This window comes from Acipenser ruthenus, chromosome 36, assembly GCF_902713425.1.
Source record: "Acipenser ruthenus chromosome 36, fAciRut3.2 maternal haplotype, whole genome shotgun sequence".
NCBI lineage: Eukaryota > Metazoa > Chordata > Actinopteri > Acipenseriformes > Acipenseridae > Acipenser > Acipenser ruthenus.
Genome location: NC_081224.1, coordinates 9970592 through 9984782, shown reverse-complemented (window position 1 = coordinate 9984782; position 14191 = coordinate 9970592). Strand labels below are relative to the sequence as shown.

General features: G+C 44.1%; 1 protein-coding gene across 2 annotated transcripts in view; it reads right to left on the bottom strand.

Moving 5' to 3' along the window:
* The window catches only part of LOC117402158 (TLC domain-containing protein 4-B), a 29366-nt gene extending 17922 nt beyond the window's left edge, over positions 1-11444 (bottom strand). Inside the window, exons 1-2 of one of the 2 annotated variants that reach the window (XM_034913652.2) lie at positions 11202-11444; positions 2905-3057 (exon numbers count right to left, since the gene is read on the bottom strand). In XM_034913652.2, the coding sequence (XP_034769543.1) occupies positions 2905-3044 (140 nt within the window). In that variant the 5' untranslated portion in view covers positions 3045-3057; positions 11202-11444. Of the gene's footprint in view, positions 1-2904; positions 3058-7550; positions 8180-11201 lie in introns of those variants that run through there. The other variant, XM_034913653.2, reaches the window with a different exon arrangement.
* Positions 11445-14191: the final 2747 nt, after the last annotated feature.

The window sequence follows — 14191 nt, the reverse complement described above, 5'->3', positions numbered from 1 at the left end:
TTGGCTTTCCATTTGGAATTTTACTGGTCCTCTGTGCTGTACCCTGCTCCCCTGTGCTGCACCCAGCTCCCATGTGCTGTACCCTGCTCCCCTGTGCTGTACCCTGTTCCTCTGTGCTGTACCCTGTTCCTCTGTGCTGCACCCAGCTCCCATGTGCTGTACCCTGCTCCCATGTGCTGTCCCCTGCTCCCCTGTGCTGTACCCTGCTCCTCTGTGCTGCACCCAGCTCCCATGTGCTGTCCGCTGCTCCCATGTGCTGTCCCCTGCTCCCTGTGCTGTACCCTGCTCCCCTGTGCTGCACCCTGCTCCCTTGTGCTGTACCCTGCTCCCTTGTGCTGTACCCTGCTCCCCTGTGCTGCACCCTGCTCCCCTGCGTTGTACCCTGCTCCCCTGTGCTGCACCCTGCTCCCCTGTGCTGTACCCTGCCTCCCTGTGCTGTACCCTGCCCCCCCTGTGCTACACCCTGCTCCCCTGTGCTGCACCCTCCTCCGCTGTGCTGCACCCTGCTCCCCTGTGCTGCACCCTGCTCCCCTGTGCTGCACCCTGCTCCCCTGTGTTGCACCCTGCTCCCCTGTGCTTGAATATCACAGTATTTTGATGTTGATTAATCATTCAGAATACGGCATGTGTGTAAGAACATATCAGAACAAATGAATCATTTTTGAACAGCTTTTCTTTGAAGCAGTGTTACGCACAGGACCTTTGTACTTCCACCTCTGCAATCCAGTGACCTTGTTCTCCAGCTCTTATCATTTCAACTCTTATCAGAGACACAGGCAACTGCTGGATGGCAGCGATAATCAAAGCTGGGACATGACTGTGCGAATGTGGGTCCCCACGGCGTAAGCAACACTTTGCATCTGAGTTTTTACATTAAAACCATCCTACAGTTAAACCTGAGTTAAAGCAAATCATTTTTTTTAAGGGACTGAGCATAAATGCTGACACGGAGCTGACTTTATCAACAATAGCACGGCAATATAAGCAATAAAACACAGACTCAGTGTTGATACGACAAACATGCCGGTTTTGCTGTGCAACTAAAATATACAGTACCTGGCACTTCACACAACAGCATTCCATTCCAGACCATGTCACAGTAATCCAGGTTTTTTGTGTGCACTGTAAACGCGTGTTCACCCGCACTTAAAAAGGAACAACAAAAATCTCCAACTTAATCAATTCTGTCCTGCGAAGACTGCATTTACTGATTTAGACCCACAATAAAACGTGCATTGATCAGTTTCCATCAGTAAATGATCTTCCAGGACGGGATCTGCTGTATTTGGTATCACAACAGTGTTCGTTGATAATAACCTTTCTTTGCAATGTATCGTCTATGAGAGTGTAGGCGTAAATACATTGTAAGACTTTGCGCAGAACATTTCAGCTTGCATGTAAACCCTCATGTGCTTTGGACTCTCAAAGCGATATGAATTGCGAGTGATATTAACCAGTGTGATAACAATCACAAACTCCTATTATAAATGTTTGGGACATTTCGACGTGGGGATAATTAGGCTGTTGACCGTTTTTAATTCTGGGGTCAAACATGCAGGTGAGATACAGGTTCTGCTGGTTGAAGTTCCATCAGGTTGTAGATGCCAACGGCAGTTTGAAACTGTGTTTGCATGTATACACAGCAATAAGGAAACACTACTACAGACGACTTCCAACGAGACACATTTCTGACAACGGCTAAGCGTTTAGGAACCCTTCCAGGTTCAAAGACGTAATCACTCAATAACGCTGGGTTTTAGAAACACTAAAAGAAACTGAAATTCAAAAGACAAAGGTTTCGAATAGATGAACTTTTGTTGCCTTTAGTATTTCCAAACTATGAATGCAAATATCATGAAATAGGGAAGCGAAACTAAAAAAAAAAAAAAAAGCGACCCTGCAATGCCCAAGCATTCTTGACATGAGAAAAGCTTCTGGATTTTACTATAGAGGGGTGACTATGCACTGTATCATATGTGATACAGAACTAGACACTGCAGGGTTAATGTGATGCAGGAATAGTTCCGGGAGGGGTTTAGCACTGGCTGGATCATTTTCACAACGCATTTCAAAGGCGGTTCGAATATCCAGGGCTGGAGGTAAGCAGGATCCCTTCCCCCTGCTCAGGTCACATGTCCTGCCACACACGGCATGCCACGGCTTACACACAGGTTTATAAATAGCACAGCGCAGGACTCTGTAGCATGAGACAGAGAGACAGGTCAGTGTGACCTGCATCCACAGTGGCATTCCAGAACCACTTCCTGTGCACAGAGCGATGCACAAACGCTTTGCATCGGCCAGTAGAATGAGCTGCTTTGTAAAGTCCAATGAAACCAGCTGAATCATGCAAGCCACGATATATAAAAGCTTCCCACAGCACAGTGTCTTAAAGCACGCTGACAGCATCTGTCTCATAAGGAAGCATTGCAAAGCGCAGAGTAAAGCATGTTAAACAAAACATGACAAACCATGTTAAGCTATCGCAAAAGCATAGTATAGCCAGTGATGGAAATAGGAGCCGCATTGCACAGCAGTGTGATCCGCTCCTGGTTTTGAGTTTAATAAGACACCCCTGAGCTTGCTACCTACACACTGGGGCTAATCAAGCTCATATTATAATCTGGACTGGATGACACTGCTGTGCAAAAGCAGTCTTATTTCCATCCCTGCCGTGGGGATGTGCAAATCACATCAGGGACGTTCAACTGTCGATTTGTCTTAAACCGTGTAATGAAAAGCATTTAAAAGGCCTGTTTTCATGCCAGGAGCTCACAGGAACACTTTGAAAGGAATGCAGAACATTCTGAACGTGCTTATTGGGTCATTTCTTACTTGGTGTTGCATGACCGGTCAGTACAACATCTAACCCCACCGAGACCAGAGCAGGCTTCACGAGATTACCTGGAATTCCACTCGGTGTGCTTGGCTGGCACCACGTTCCCGTATCCCTGGCAGAAGAGGGCCGTGAGGAGCGGACTGGCCAGGACAAACATAAGCTGGAAAACCACGAAGCTCCCGGCGACCACCAGCAACTCATCCATCGCCACTCAAGGCCTGGGGAGAGAGACAGAGAGAGGGAGTTAACACACTGATACACGATACAGGACAGCAAACACAAGAGTCCTAGAACTGTGTTATATACTGCTTTAGTACTCATACAAGTTACACATCCAGCTGGATTTGTTTTCTAATCATTACCAGCCTGTATTTGGTGCATTTGGTGCAAGACGGACACGATTGAAGAGAATACTGTCATGTGACTGACGTACGTGGCCGATTGTGATGTCACCGTTTTGAACGGACTTTAAGAGGTCAAATTCCGCGAGGTGTGTCAGGTTTTTTAAAGCAGGTATGATATGGAGAATACAGCACAGTTAAAACTGAAAGAGGCACGGTTGACGTCATGGAGAAGTTTGTGGTGAAGCAGGCAAAACGTGCGCTCTGATTGGCTGAGAGCCCCCGAGCGGTCTGTAATAACAGAACAAGTTGAGAGGACACATGCTGAAATGTACGTATGTATTTATTTCCCTGGGTTTGTCTGATATAATAACTGAGGTTTTGGAGAGCAGGGCTTGAGCGTTCCTGTGAAGCTTGTCATCTATAAACAGTGGTTTTAAAACACAGTGTCATCGCTCAGCCAAGCTTTATTACCCGTTCCATTATTGAGGAGTAACAGAACGGCTGACCTCCATAGAAAACAGTGGGAGAGCAGCCGTGTAGAAATAGAGAACAATGCCTGGAGTGGTGGCATGAGATAACTGATATATATATATACAGTGCCTTGCGAAAGTATTCGGCCCCCTTGAACTTTGCGACCTTTTGCCACATTTCAGGCTTCAAACATAAAGATATGAAACTGTAATTTTTTGTGAAGAATCAACAACAAGTGGGACACAATCATGAAGTGGAACGAAATTTATTGGATATTTCAAACTTTTTTAACAAATAAAAAACTGAAAAATTGGGCGTGCAAAATTATTCAGCCCCCTTAAGTTAATACTTTGTAGCGCCACCTTTTGCTGCGATTACAGCTGTAAGTCGCTTGGGGTATGTCTCTATCAGTTTTGCACATCGAGAGACTGAAATTTTTGCCCATTCCTCCTTGCAAAACAGCTCGAGGTCAGTGAGGTTGGATGGAGAGCATTTGTGAACAGCAGTTTTCAGTTCTTTCCACAGATTCTCGATTGGATTCAGGTCTGGACTTTGACTTGGCCATTCTAACACCTGGATATGTTTATTTGTGAACCATTCCATTGTAGATTTTGCTTTATGTTTTGGATCATTGTCTTGTTGGAAGACAAATCTCCGTCCCAGTCTCAGGTCTTTTGCAGACTCCATCAGGTTTTCTTCCAGAATGGTCCTGTATTTGGCTCCATCCATCTTCCCATCAATTTTAACCATCTTCCCTGTCCCTGCTGAAGAAAAGCAGGCCCAAACCATGATGCTGCCACCACCATGTTTGACAGTGGGGATGGTGTGTTCAGGGTGATGAGCTGTGTTGCTTTTACGCCAAACATAACGTTTTGCATTGTTGCCAAAAAGTTCGATTTTGGTTTCATCTGACCAGAGCACCTTCTTCCACATGTTTGGTGTGTCTCCCAGGTGGCTTGTGACAAACTGTAAACGACACTTTTTATGGATATCTTTAAGAAATGGCTTTCTTCTTGCCACTCTTCCATAAAGGCCAGATTTGTGCAGTATACAACTGATTGTTGTCCTATGGACAGAGTCTCCCACCTCAGCTGTAGATCTCTGCAGTTCATCCAGAGTGATCATGGGCCTCTTGGCTGCATCTCTGATCAGTCTTCTCCTTGTATGAGCTGAAAGTTTAGAGGGACGGCCAGGTCTTGGTAGATTTGCAGTGGTCTGATACTCCTTCCATTTCAATATTATCGCTTGCACAGTGCTCCTTGGGATGTTTAAAGCTTGGGAAATATTTTTGTATCCAAATCCGGCTTTAAACTTCTCCACAACAGTATCTCGGACCTGCCTGGTGTGTTCCTTGTTCTTCATGATGCTCTCTGCGCTTTAAACGGACCTCTGAGACTATCACAGTGCAGGTGCATTTATACGGAGACTTGATTACACACAGGTGGATTCTATTTATCATCATTAGTCATTTAGGTCAACATTGGATCATTCAGAGATCCTCACTGAACTTCTGGAGAGAGTTTGCTGCACTGAAAGTAAAGGGGCTGAATAATTTTGCACGCCCAATTTTTCAGTTTTTTATTTGTTAAAAAAGTTTGAAATATCCAATAAATTTCGTTCCACTTCATGATTGTGTCCCACTTGTTGTTGATTCTTCACAAAAAATTACAGTTTCATATCTTTATGTTTGAAGCCTGAAATGTGGCAAAAGGTCGCAAAGTTCAAGGGGGCCGAATACTTTCGCAAGGCACTGTATATATATATATACACACACACACATATACCCACAGCTATTAACACATTTTCTTTAGCGTACCAAATTACTTTACTGCTGTTCTTCACCCAAAAAAATGTCCAAGTTTACTCAGCCCAGAAATCCTCACACCCAGCTCAACATTTACACCCAGGAGCTCCACAGCGGATCTGAGCTTCCAGGTTCTGGAGGACAAATTCACCCTGCGCTCCACGCGGCCGTGCCTTCACCAGGGGAGACCCTCGGGGACCCAGACCCAGTTTATTTTATCAAACCCAAACCATTTTAAGCCTAGTTGACCCTGTATCCTTAGACCACAAAATATCAACTACCCTTCAAGCAGCTTTTTTTCAACTTTATTTTCATCCAGTTCCTCAAATCAAAATGCAGGTCATGTTGCTGCTTTTTTGGCAAGGACAGAACTGCTGACAAATTTCCCCTTGCACTAGTTCTCTAGTCACGTGGAACATTGACACAAAAGGTTTCATAGTACAAGGCTGTCTGCTCTTGAGCAATTTAGATGGGCAAGTGAGAGCGAGAAGCGAGCTGTATGCAAAGCCACCAGATTAGGAGTCCCCAGTGCTGTACTGCATGCTGCACGGTGAGACCTGGTCAGAAGAGTAACCCTGCACCCAGTCCTGGGATTCAGATCATCCCTTCTTTAGATATATTACTGAAACGAGCAGGCCATGTACCAGCTGTACTGAAATCCGCTCCGAGCGTCTCCACACAGCATGAATAAATCATACCGGAGTCTGCTTACTATTAGGAGTGGTTCACGCAGCTATAAAGGAAGGATCAGTTTATTTAACACCAGACTCCTGGCTCTTGATCATTTCAATAATATACTCATTTGAGGGTAGGACTTGTGTTAGTTTCTAACCCTTACTTTTGTCACAGGCACACACACACACACAAACGCACGCACGCACACACACACACACACAAGCAGAAGGCTGGTCCAGTTCATTCACCTCGTCTTCAAAGTCAATGTCCTCCAGTTACTCCGGCTTTGACTAAACGTAAAGTTTACAAGACTGTACATGTTTAGAAATCTCAATCTGCTCTGCGAGTATTTAATTTGAATTGTAATACTGAATAATAAGCAATTTAAGAGGCAATGAAGATGACAATTTTAGCTGTTTCAAGATGCAGTATTTGCCTTTGTCTTGGTCACGGTTCCTGTAATTTCAGAACAAGTTTGGAAAGGGGACGAGCCCCTTCCTAGCGCACCATTTGCCCCACTATGGGATCGAATTCAATAGGACAGAGTCTAACCTGTCCATGCATTTAGATCTCTCTGTGTAAAAAGTGCTTCCTACCTTCTGCTCTCAAATTACTTTCACTCAGCTTCCATTTATGCTTGTTCGACTCTCTGTGCTGAATTGAAACCTGGGTTTATCTGTACCGTTTAGGGTTTTATAAACTTCAATCAAGACCCCTCTTTCCTTTCTCAACATCCTCTCGTGCTGTTGAGTCCTGGGATCAGCCCAGTTCTCTGTGCATTCTCTAGTGCACTCATGTCTCTTCTGTAGTGAGGTGAACAGAACTGGACACTGCATTCTAGATGGGGGTCTAACTAAAGCATTATACAGCCTGAGCATAACCTCCCTAGACTTGTATTCCACACTTTGAGCAACTTACACTAGCATTTTATCTGCATTTATAAATTGCCGCTACATTTCTGAACCGTACTTGCAGGATCACTTGCAGTGAAAGTAAACAAACTGAACTCTGAAGTACAGACCTTGTTGTTCCTGTTGGTTTACGTTCTCTGAAGCTGGTTTCAGCTGCAGCTGTGCACCCAGAGCTGTAAATGACGTGACAAGAAATACTGCCAAAAAAGATAAAGTGCGAGGAGGAACTAGAGGCATTTCAAACTACTACTATATACTGTATCTCTCTGCTTCTGTGTGACTTGGGAGTGAAACGAGCCTGCACTCCAACTCTCGGGTGTCTTAAAATAAAAAGGCACACTCCTTCTATTGCTGTACCTGCAGCAGAAGGAGGTTATGAATGTCACCTGCAGCTCAGAGAAGCAAAACACAAATATCAGGGCGTGTCCACAGACTTGAGACTGTCGATGTGGTTTTATAAGATAACCGCTTACTCAGTATTGCCAACAATATTAAAGGAAACTCACTCCTTAAGTTAGGGGCTTCTCTGCAGAGATTTGAAACCCGTCTCTCACGTCCTTCTCATCGGACGCTCATCAGGTAACTTCACCCATCAGTGTGGAGAGATGCAGTTCTGCAGCCTGCAATCCTAACTGGAGCGGACAGACAGACAGACAGACAGACAGAAAGACACACACACACACACACACACACAGACACACAGGCAGACACACACACACAAACAGACAGACACACAGGCAGACAGACAAACACAGACAGGACAGACAGACACACTGGCAGACAGGCAGACAGACAGACAGGCAGACAGACACACAGACAGGCAGACACACAGACAGACACACAGACAGGCAGGGCAGACAGACAGGCAGACACACAGGCAGACACACAGAGAGGCAGGACAGACAGACACACAGGCAGACAGACACACAGATAGACAGACACACAGAGTCCCGATTTGAAATGCATTTGATCTCAGATCTGCTGCTGATGGAAATGAACGAGACTCATTTCAAACCGCTGAGGAAACGCACTGTAGCATAAAAACAAATTCACTGTGGCTGATCCAGCCTCATATATGTCAACAGCCAGCAACTAGAAATGAAGAACAGCTTCTGAATTCAGGCAACAATTACCTTAAACAGAGACACAGACATACATACGTACATATATATATATATATATATATATATATATATATATCTCTAAGGTAATTGTTCCTGAACCCAGAAGCTGTTTACATTGTACACAGCATGCACTTTCAGACTGCCGTGTTTGCACTGTCACAAGACTGTGTCTCCTCCCACAGAACAAAGGTACGAGGGCGCGGGCGCGGGGCTGGTTAAGCTCAGAGATCAGTCTTTCTGTGGTAATCTTTTAAACTCTGCACACACACGTTATCAATGGGCTTTCAGTCTTCGCTTCCTCTCTTGCAGCAGCTTCTTAAAGTCACAGTTCTGTCTTTTTTTGATCCAGCAATGATTGATTGAGAAGACCCAACACTGGTGCTGCCTGGGAGAAATATTCAAGCAGTCAAACAAACACTGCTTTTTTTAATTCTGAAAGAATATTCAAATCCTTTTCACCCCCCAGCGCTACCCACAGCCAACCACGTTCATTTCAAAACCAGCTGATTACTCCAGTATACATGCACAGCCTTGGGCTGGCACCCTGTAGCCTCTGCTACAGAAAGAAAGCAAGCTTCGTTGACCTGTATTTGTTTATTTACTTTGACTGTTTCTATTGCACACAGGCAAAGCTAATGGCCCACCTGGCTGGTCCACATGTTGCTATGGTGACAGAAGCTAGGGCTGACAGATTCCAAGCTTAATTAGACACACCTGAGCTTGAGAAGCCAGAGGAAGAAACCACTGAAACTAGCGGTTTGAATTTTCGGTTTGTTTCCTAAATGTTTCCATTTTAGGATTAAACACGTTTTAATGTTTAAACTTGAACGCATGTTTTTAACCAATCAGGAAAGCCAGAATGTATAATTACGTATAGCATCATGAACAGCATTTATTGGGGGAAAAAAAGTATTGTGCAGCTATGGCCAAATGTTTTGCATCCCCCTAGAGTTAACTCACCTTGCTTCATAAATGAAATGAAACCTGCTGAATAATGTTACGCTAACATATTGAACTGCACCCTGTTTCCCATATACTTAACGGAAACACTGACAAAAATAAAATGATGTTCATATAGCGGGCTTTTATTTGCATTTAAATGATGTCTCAATCCTGAAATCCTGAAAAGCCACAGCTCTACAGCAAACAAACTGGATATCGAACAATATCGAAAGTGTGTCGATGCAGAGCCAAAATATGTATTCAGACTGCACAAGGGGTGTCCAATCCGGTCCTGCAGGGTTAATCCACTCCAGGTTTAACAGGTAACACGAGATCATGAACTGCCTGGAGGATTACTTGGTTCAATGAAACAATTTATAACAGGGTTGGAACAAAGACCAGGAGAGGAATAGCCAGCTTTGCCAACCCTGCTTGTACACTGTATACAGCCTTAATGGCTTTACTTCTTTAACTGGGGCAGGAATATTGAAGATTTGTAGCACCCGCCTGTGTGAAATGAACATATCTGTATTATTGTTTTATGAATGTATTGGTCTCTCGCTGTGCAGCTGTTTCCCACCCCCCTCCCTCCCTCCCTCTCCCTCCCTCTCCCTCTCCCTCTCCCTCTCCCTCTCCCTCTCCCTCTCCCTCTCCCTCTCTCGTCTGAAAATACTCCTCGCTGACAATGGGGTGTTTGACAAGAGGCAATTTATCATTACAATACGATCCTATTGAGACCAGAAAGACTGACACACAGGGATTAATGGGGACTGCTCACAACTTACTGATGTTGGACTGATGCCCGAGTGTCAATACAACAGCCAACAGCAAAGAATGAAGCTCTCCTCCCTCCTCACTAGACGCTCCAATGGCATGCGTTAGTTTAATGCAGCGCTATTGAAACTGCATGTATTATCATTCCATTTTAAGTGTCCTATTTGTGCAGGGCAGCAGTGTGGAGTAGTGGTTAGGGCTCTGGACTCTTAACCGGAGGGTCGTGGGTTCAATCCCAGGTGGGGGACACTGCTGCTGTACCCTTGAGCAAGGTACTTTACCTAGATTGCTCCAGTAAAAACCCAACTGTGTAAATGGGGAATTGTATGTAAAAATAATGCGATATCTTGTAACAATTGGAAGTCGCCCTGGATAAGGGCGTCCGCTAAGAAATAAACAAATTATAATGCATATATGTTGTTGTTTTTGTTCAAAGTCTTGGCAGGGCAATTCATATTATTATTATTATTATTATTATTATTATTATTATTATTATTATCATCTTTCATTTTTAACAGTGTTATTTTTAGCTATACCCTCACGTTGTGTTCAATGGAATTGTATTCACACTTCCAAAACACACACACAATACCATTAGTGCAGTAGTGGGACAGTGTAATGTATTGTAACGCTTGAAATGTTTTTGCCTACGATTGTAAGTCGCCCTGGATAAGGGCGTCTGCTAAGAAATAAATAATAATAATAATAATAATAATAATAATAATGTAAGAAAGCTATGTGTTTACTGGGAGTACAAACCCCTGCCTATCAGAACTGCAGTTTACTACACAAATACTGCGGCGCGTCGGAAGGTATTTCTGTCTCGCCAAAAACACACAAGACGTGTCGGTTTCAGTTTTCAATTGCCTTGCGAGCCGATCAGAACAGAGCGGAGCTGCATTGGGGCTGATTTCACACAGACCCCGCACCGTGCAGTTTAATGAGATTTTTACGCTTAATTTATTCACAGCTCACTGCACACTGCACACGGCGCAGACTTGCGTTGCTTTGTTGTATGCAGCGGGTGTAACGTCATTATAATATTACACTACACAGCACTCGACTTGGGCGCACTACACCTTTAAGCAAGCTAATCAAATACCACCAGTACGTGTCAATGTTTGAACTCGCATCAAACTGCAACTCACCGAGCGTAAACAACTCACAGCGACCTTAAATCATTTGTATTATTTTTTTTAATTATTTTATTTTTTTTGCATTTAAAAGCACAAGCCGCGGTTACACAAGGTCAACTACAGTTGCACACCCTGCATTACTGTATTATTATTATTATTATTATTTTGTAATGCGTCTTACCCGATAAATGTTGCATAGATCTGTATACGCGGCTGACTCCTCCTTTCTACGACACTTCCTCGAGTTCAGCTGCAGGTGTGTTTTTGTTGCTCCGACGCCCAGCATTAGATGCATTAACTTACTTCCCCCGCTCCTACCCCAGAAGCCCTCCGGAGAAACTTTTCTTTTGCAGATGTGTCGGTCCGCTCGCCTCCGCAGTCCTGGCGCGCTCTCTGACAGCTCTCCGATCGAGCTGCTGACGTCACTGCGTATTTACCCCGCCCGCCTGGGGAAAGCCCCGCCCCGCCCCGCCCGTTCAGTCCTGTGGTTTACGCCCCCTCTCCGAAGACGCGCTGGTTCGGTTGTCTTGGAAACAGCCGTGGAACCTGTGAAACATAGACCTGGAGTCGTGTTGTTAAAATTGCAGATATGCTAGTTGGAAATGTACGTTTTGGACAAAAGCCCTTCTTGAGCTGCGTAAAAATAAAAGTAACGAAAGAATGGCTTTTAAAACTTTAAACCTTTTGTCTACATTACAAAAAATAATAACTGTTTTCATATATATATATATATATATATGAAAAAAATCTCTGCAAAACATTCCCAGACCTGCCAGACTCTCAGAAACTCCCAATCCTCCTCGGAGAGGAGTCCAGCTGTGTCCAACTGGCAGCCCAGTACACAGCCGCCTGTCACAGCCTGAGGGACAGACAGTGAGCACTCTACATTAGTTCAAATCTTGTTATATTTCATTGTTGTTATTGTTAACTTATTAATAAAGTGGTTATTATTTATATTTGTTTACCATTATTATTATCATTACCATTCTCATCAGTGTTATTGTCTATTTAATGTTCAGATGATGTACTGTGTATGCATTGCTTTGGCAATACTGTGAATAATGGTCATGCCAATAAAGCACCTTTGAATTTGAATTTGAGAGAGAGAGAGAGAGAGAGAGAGAGAGAGAGAGAGAGAGAGAGAGAGAGAGAGAGAGAGAGAGATTCATCTAAAAATTAGTGACCCAAACTCACTCCATCATAAAGCCCTGCAATACCAAGAGTTCAGCCCAGAAGAGAGTCCCCTCAGCCAGCTGGTCCTGAAGCTCTCCGAGCTGAGCCACACTGGCATCAGACAGCTTCAGGACAGCACTGCAAAAACAATTCCAATTAGTGTCAACCAAATTATAAAACACCTGAAACACTCCTATCTGGACCATTGGGATACAAACACTAAAACACAAAAAAACTAAACAGAAACTACACCCTGGCAGAATACCTGGTAACTGTCAGAAAGACAGAGCAGAGGCAGATCCTGACCAAATACCGGCTCAGTGACCACAACCTGGCCATTGAAAAAGGCTAAGACAGGCAAACCTGGCTGGCCAGAGAGAGATGGTCACTGTGAGACAGGAGAGGTCGAGACAGAGATTCACTTCCTAACACACTGTGAAAAATATAAAAACATACTGGACTTTTTCTTCCCCAAATTAGGCAGTTTAGTCCCAGAATTCCCCAAAATGCACGATGCCCAGAAGCTGTCAATCCTGCTGGGGGAGGTTTTTATTTCCCCCACTGTGAGTACTGCGCATTTGGCCCATGAATTTACACATATTTTCTAATTGAATTCAGTGTTTTCCCTCTTGTTTATTTCTACTCCAGGTTTTGGAGGGGAACGTGTGTCTTGTAGCTCAGTAAGACTTTGCAGCCACCACTTACCTTCTGTTAGGAGGGCTTCAAATTGAGTCACCAGATTCGGCCTACGACTCGGCAGGCCTGCAAATTAGATTACTACAGAGCAAACAGTAATGCTTTCTGTTTGGATTAAATGATAGAAGCTTTACAGTCACAGTTGGAAAGAAAGCAAATTCAGAAATGGTGAAATATTTTCTTTCACACTCCAAGCCCTCAAACAGGGGGGAAAAAAAAAAAAGTGTGTTGCCTGCAGTTCTGTTCTGTAGCATTTGGGCTTGAAAAAAGAGAGTGCGTTCTAGGTTCTAGCTCTCTATCATAAGAACATAAGAAAGGTTTGTGAATAGAGAGTGGCTGTTCAGCCCATCATTCCTTCTCCTTAATGGCACGTCATTTCTCTCTATTAAGGGCAGCAACATAATCTGTTGTTTTGTTTATTTTTTATGTACCTAGGGTTTCAGATGCTTCACCTGGAATTCCAGTGCAATTATAACTCTCGCTGTTAAAAAAAAAGAAGTGCTTCCTACCTTCTGTTCTCAATCAAAGTCTCTCTGATCTGTTTTCTGTCTTGCTGTGACTGAAATCAGCCTCAGATGTCTTTCCATTTGCTTTTTTATACTATGCATGGTGTTTGTAATAATTCAGAGTGGTGATGGGTTGTCTTGATCCAATACAGAGTTATAATTGTTCTCTAATTCTGCCTTGCCTGGCTTTGAGCTTGTCTGGGGAGCTCTAAGTGCCAAGTGACAATCTGCCAGCCCCACACACTCTCCGTCTAAGCTGGCAGTTGGATGTTCACACTATAACGTGATTTCAATGGTATGAGGAGAGCTGCTCACTTTTGAAGATCCACAGAGCGCCAGATTTTCATCAGCTACAGGGATGGAAATAAGACTCCCGTTGCATTGCAGTGCAATCCATTCCTGTTTTTAGAGTTTAATATCACACCTGAGCTTCTTACCTACACACACTGTGGCTAATCAAACCTAGAATGGATGAAACTTCTGTGCAACAGGAGTATTATTTCCATGCCCGTGCCGCTATCGAATTAAGAACGTCTGGGATGCGTTGAGTCAGTGTCTGTCGGAGGGAGCTTGCTGAAAGCAGGCGATATGCTTTAGTGCTGCAGTGTGTGGGGGTGTGTGTGGGTGTGTGTGTGGGGGGGTGTGAGTGGGAGTGTGCAGGGGATGCTTTGTAATCTAATGCTTTGTAATCTCTGTGTCCCACGGGCTATAAGAAAGAAAGAACATAAGGAAGTTTACAAACGAGAGGAGGCCATTCAGCCCATCTTGCTCGTTTGGTTGTTAGTAGCTTATTGAT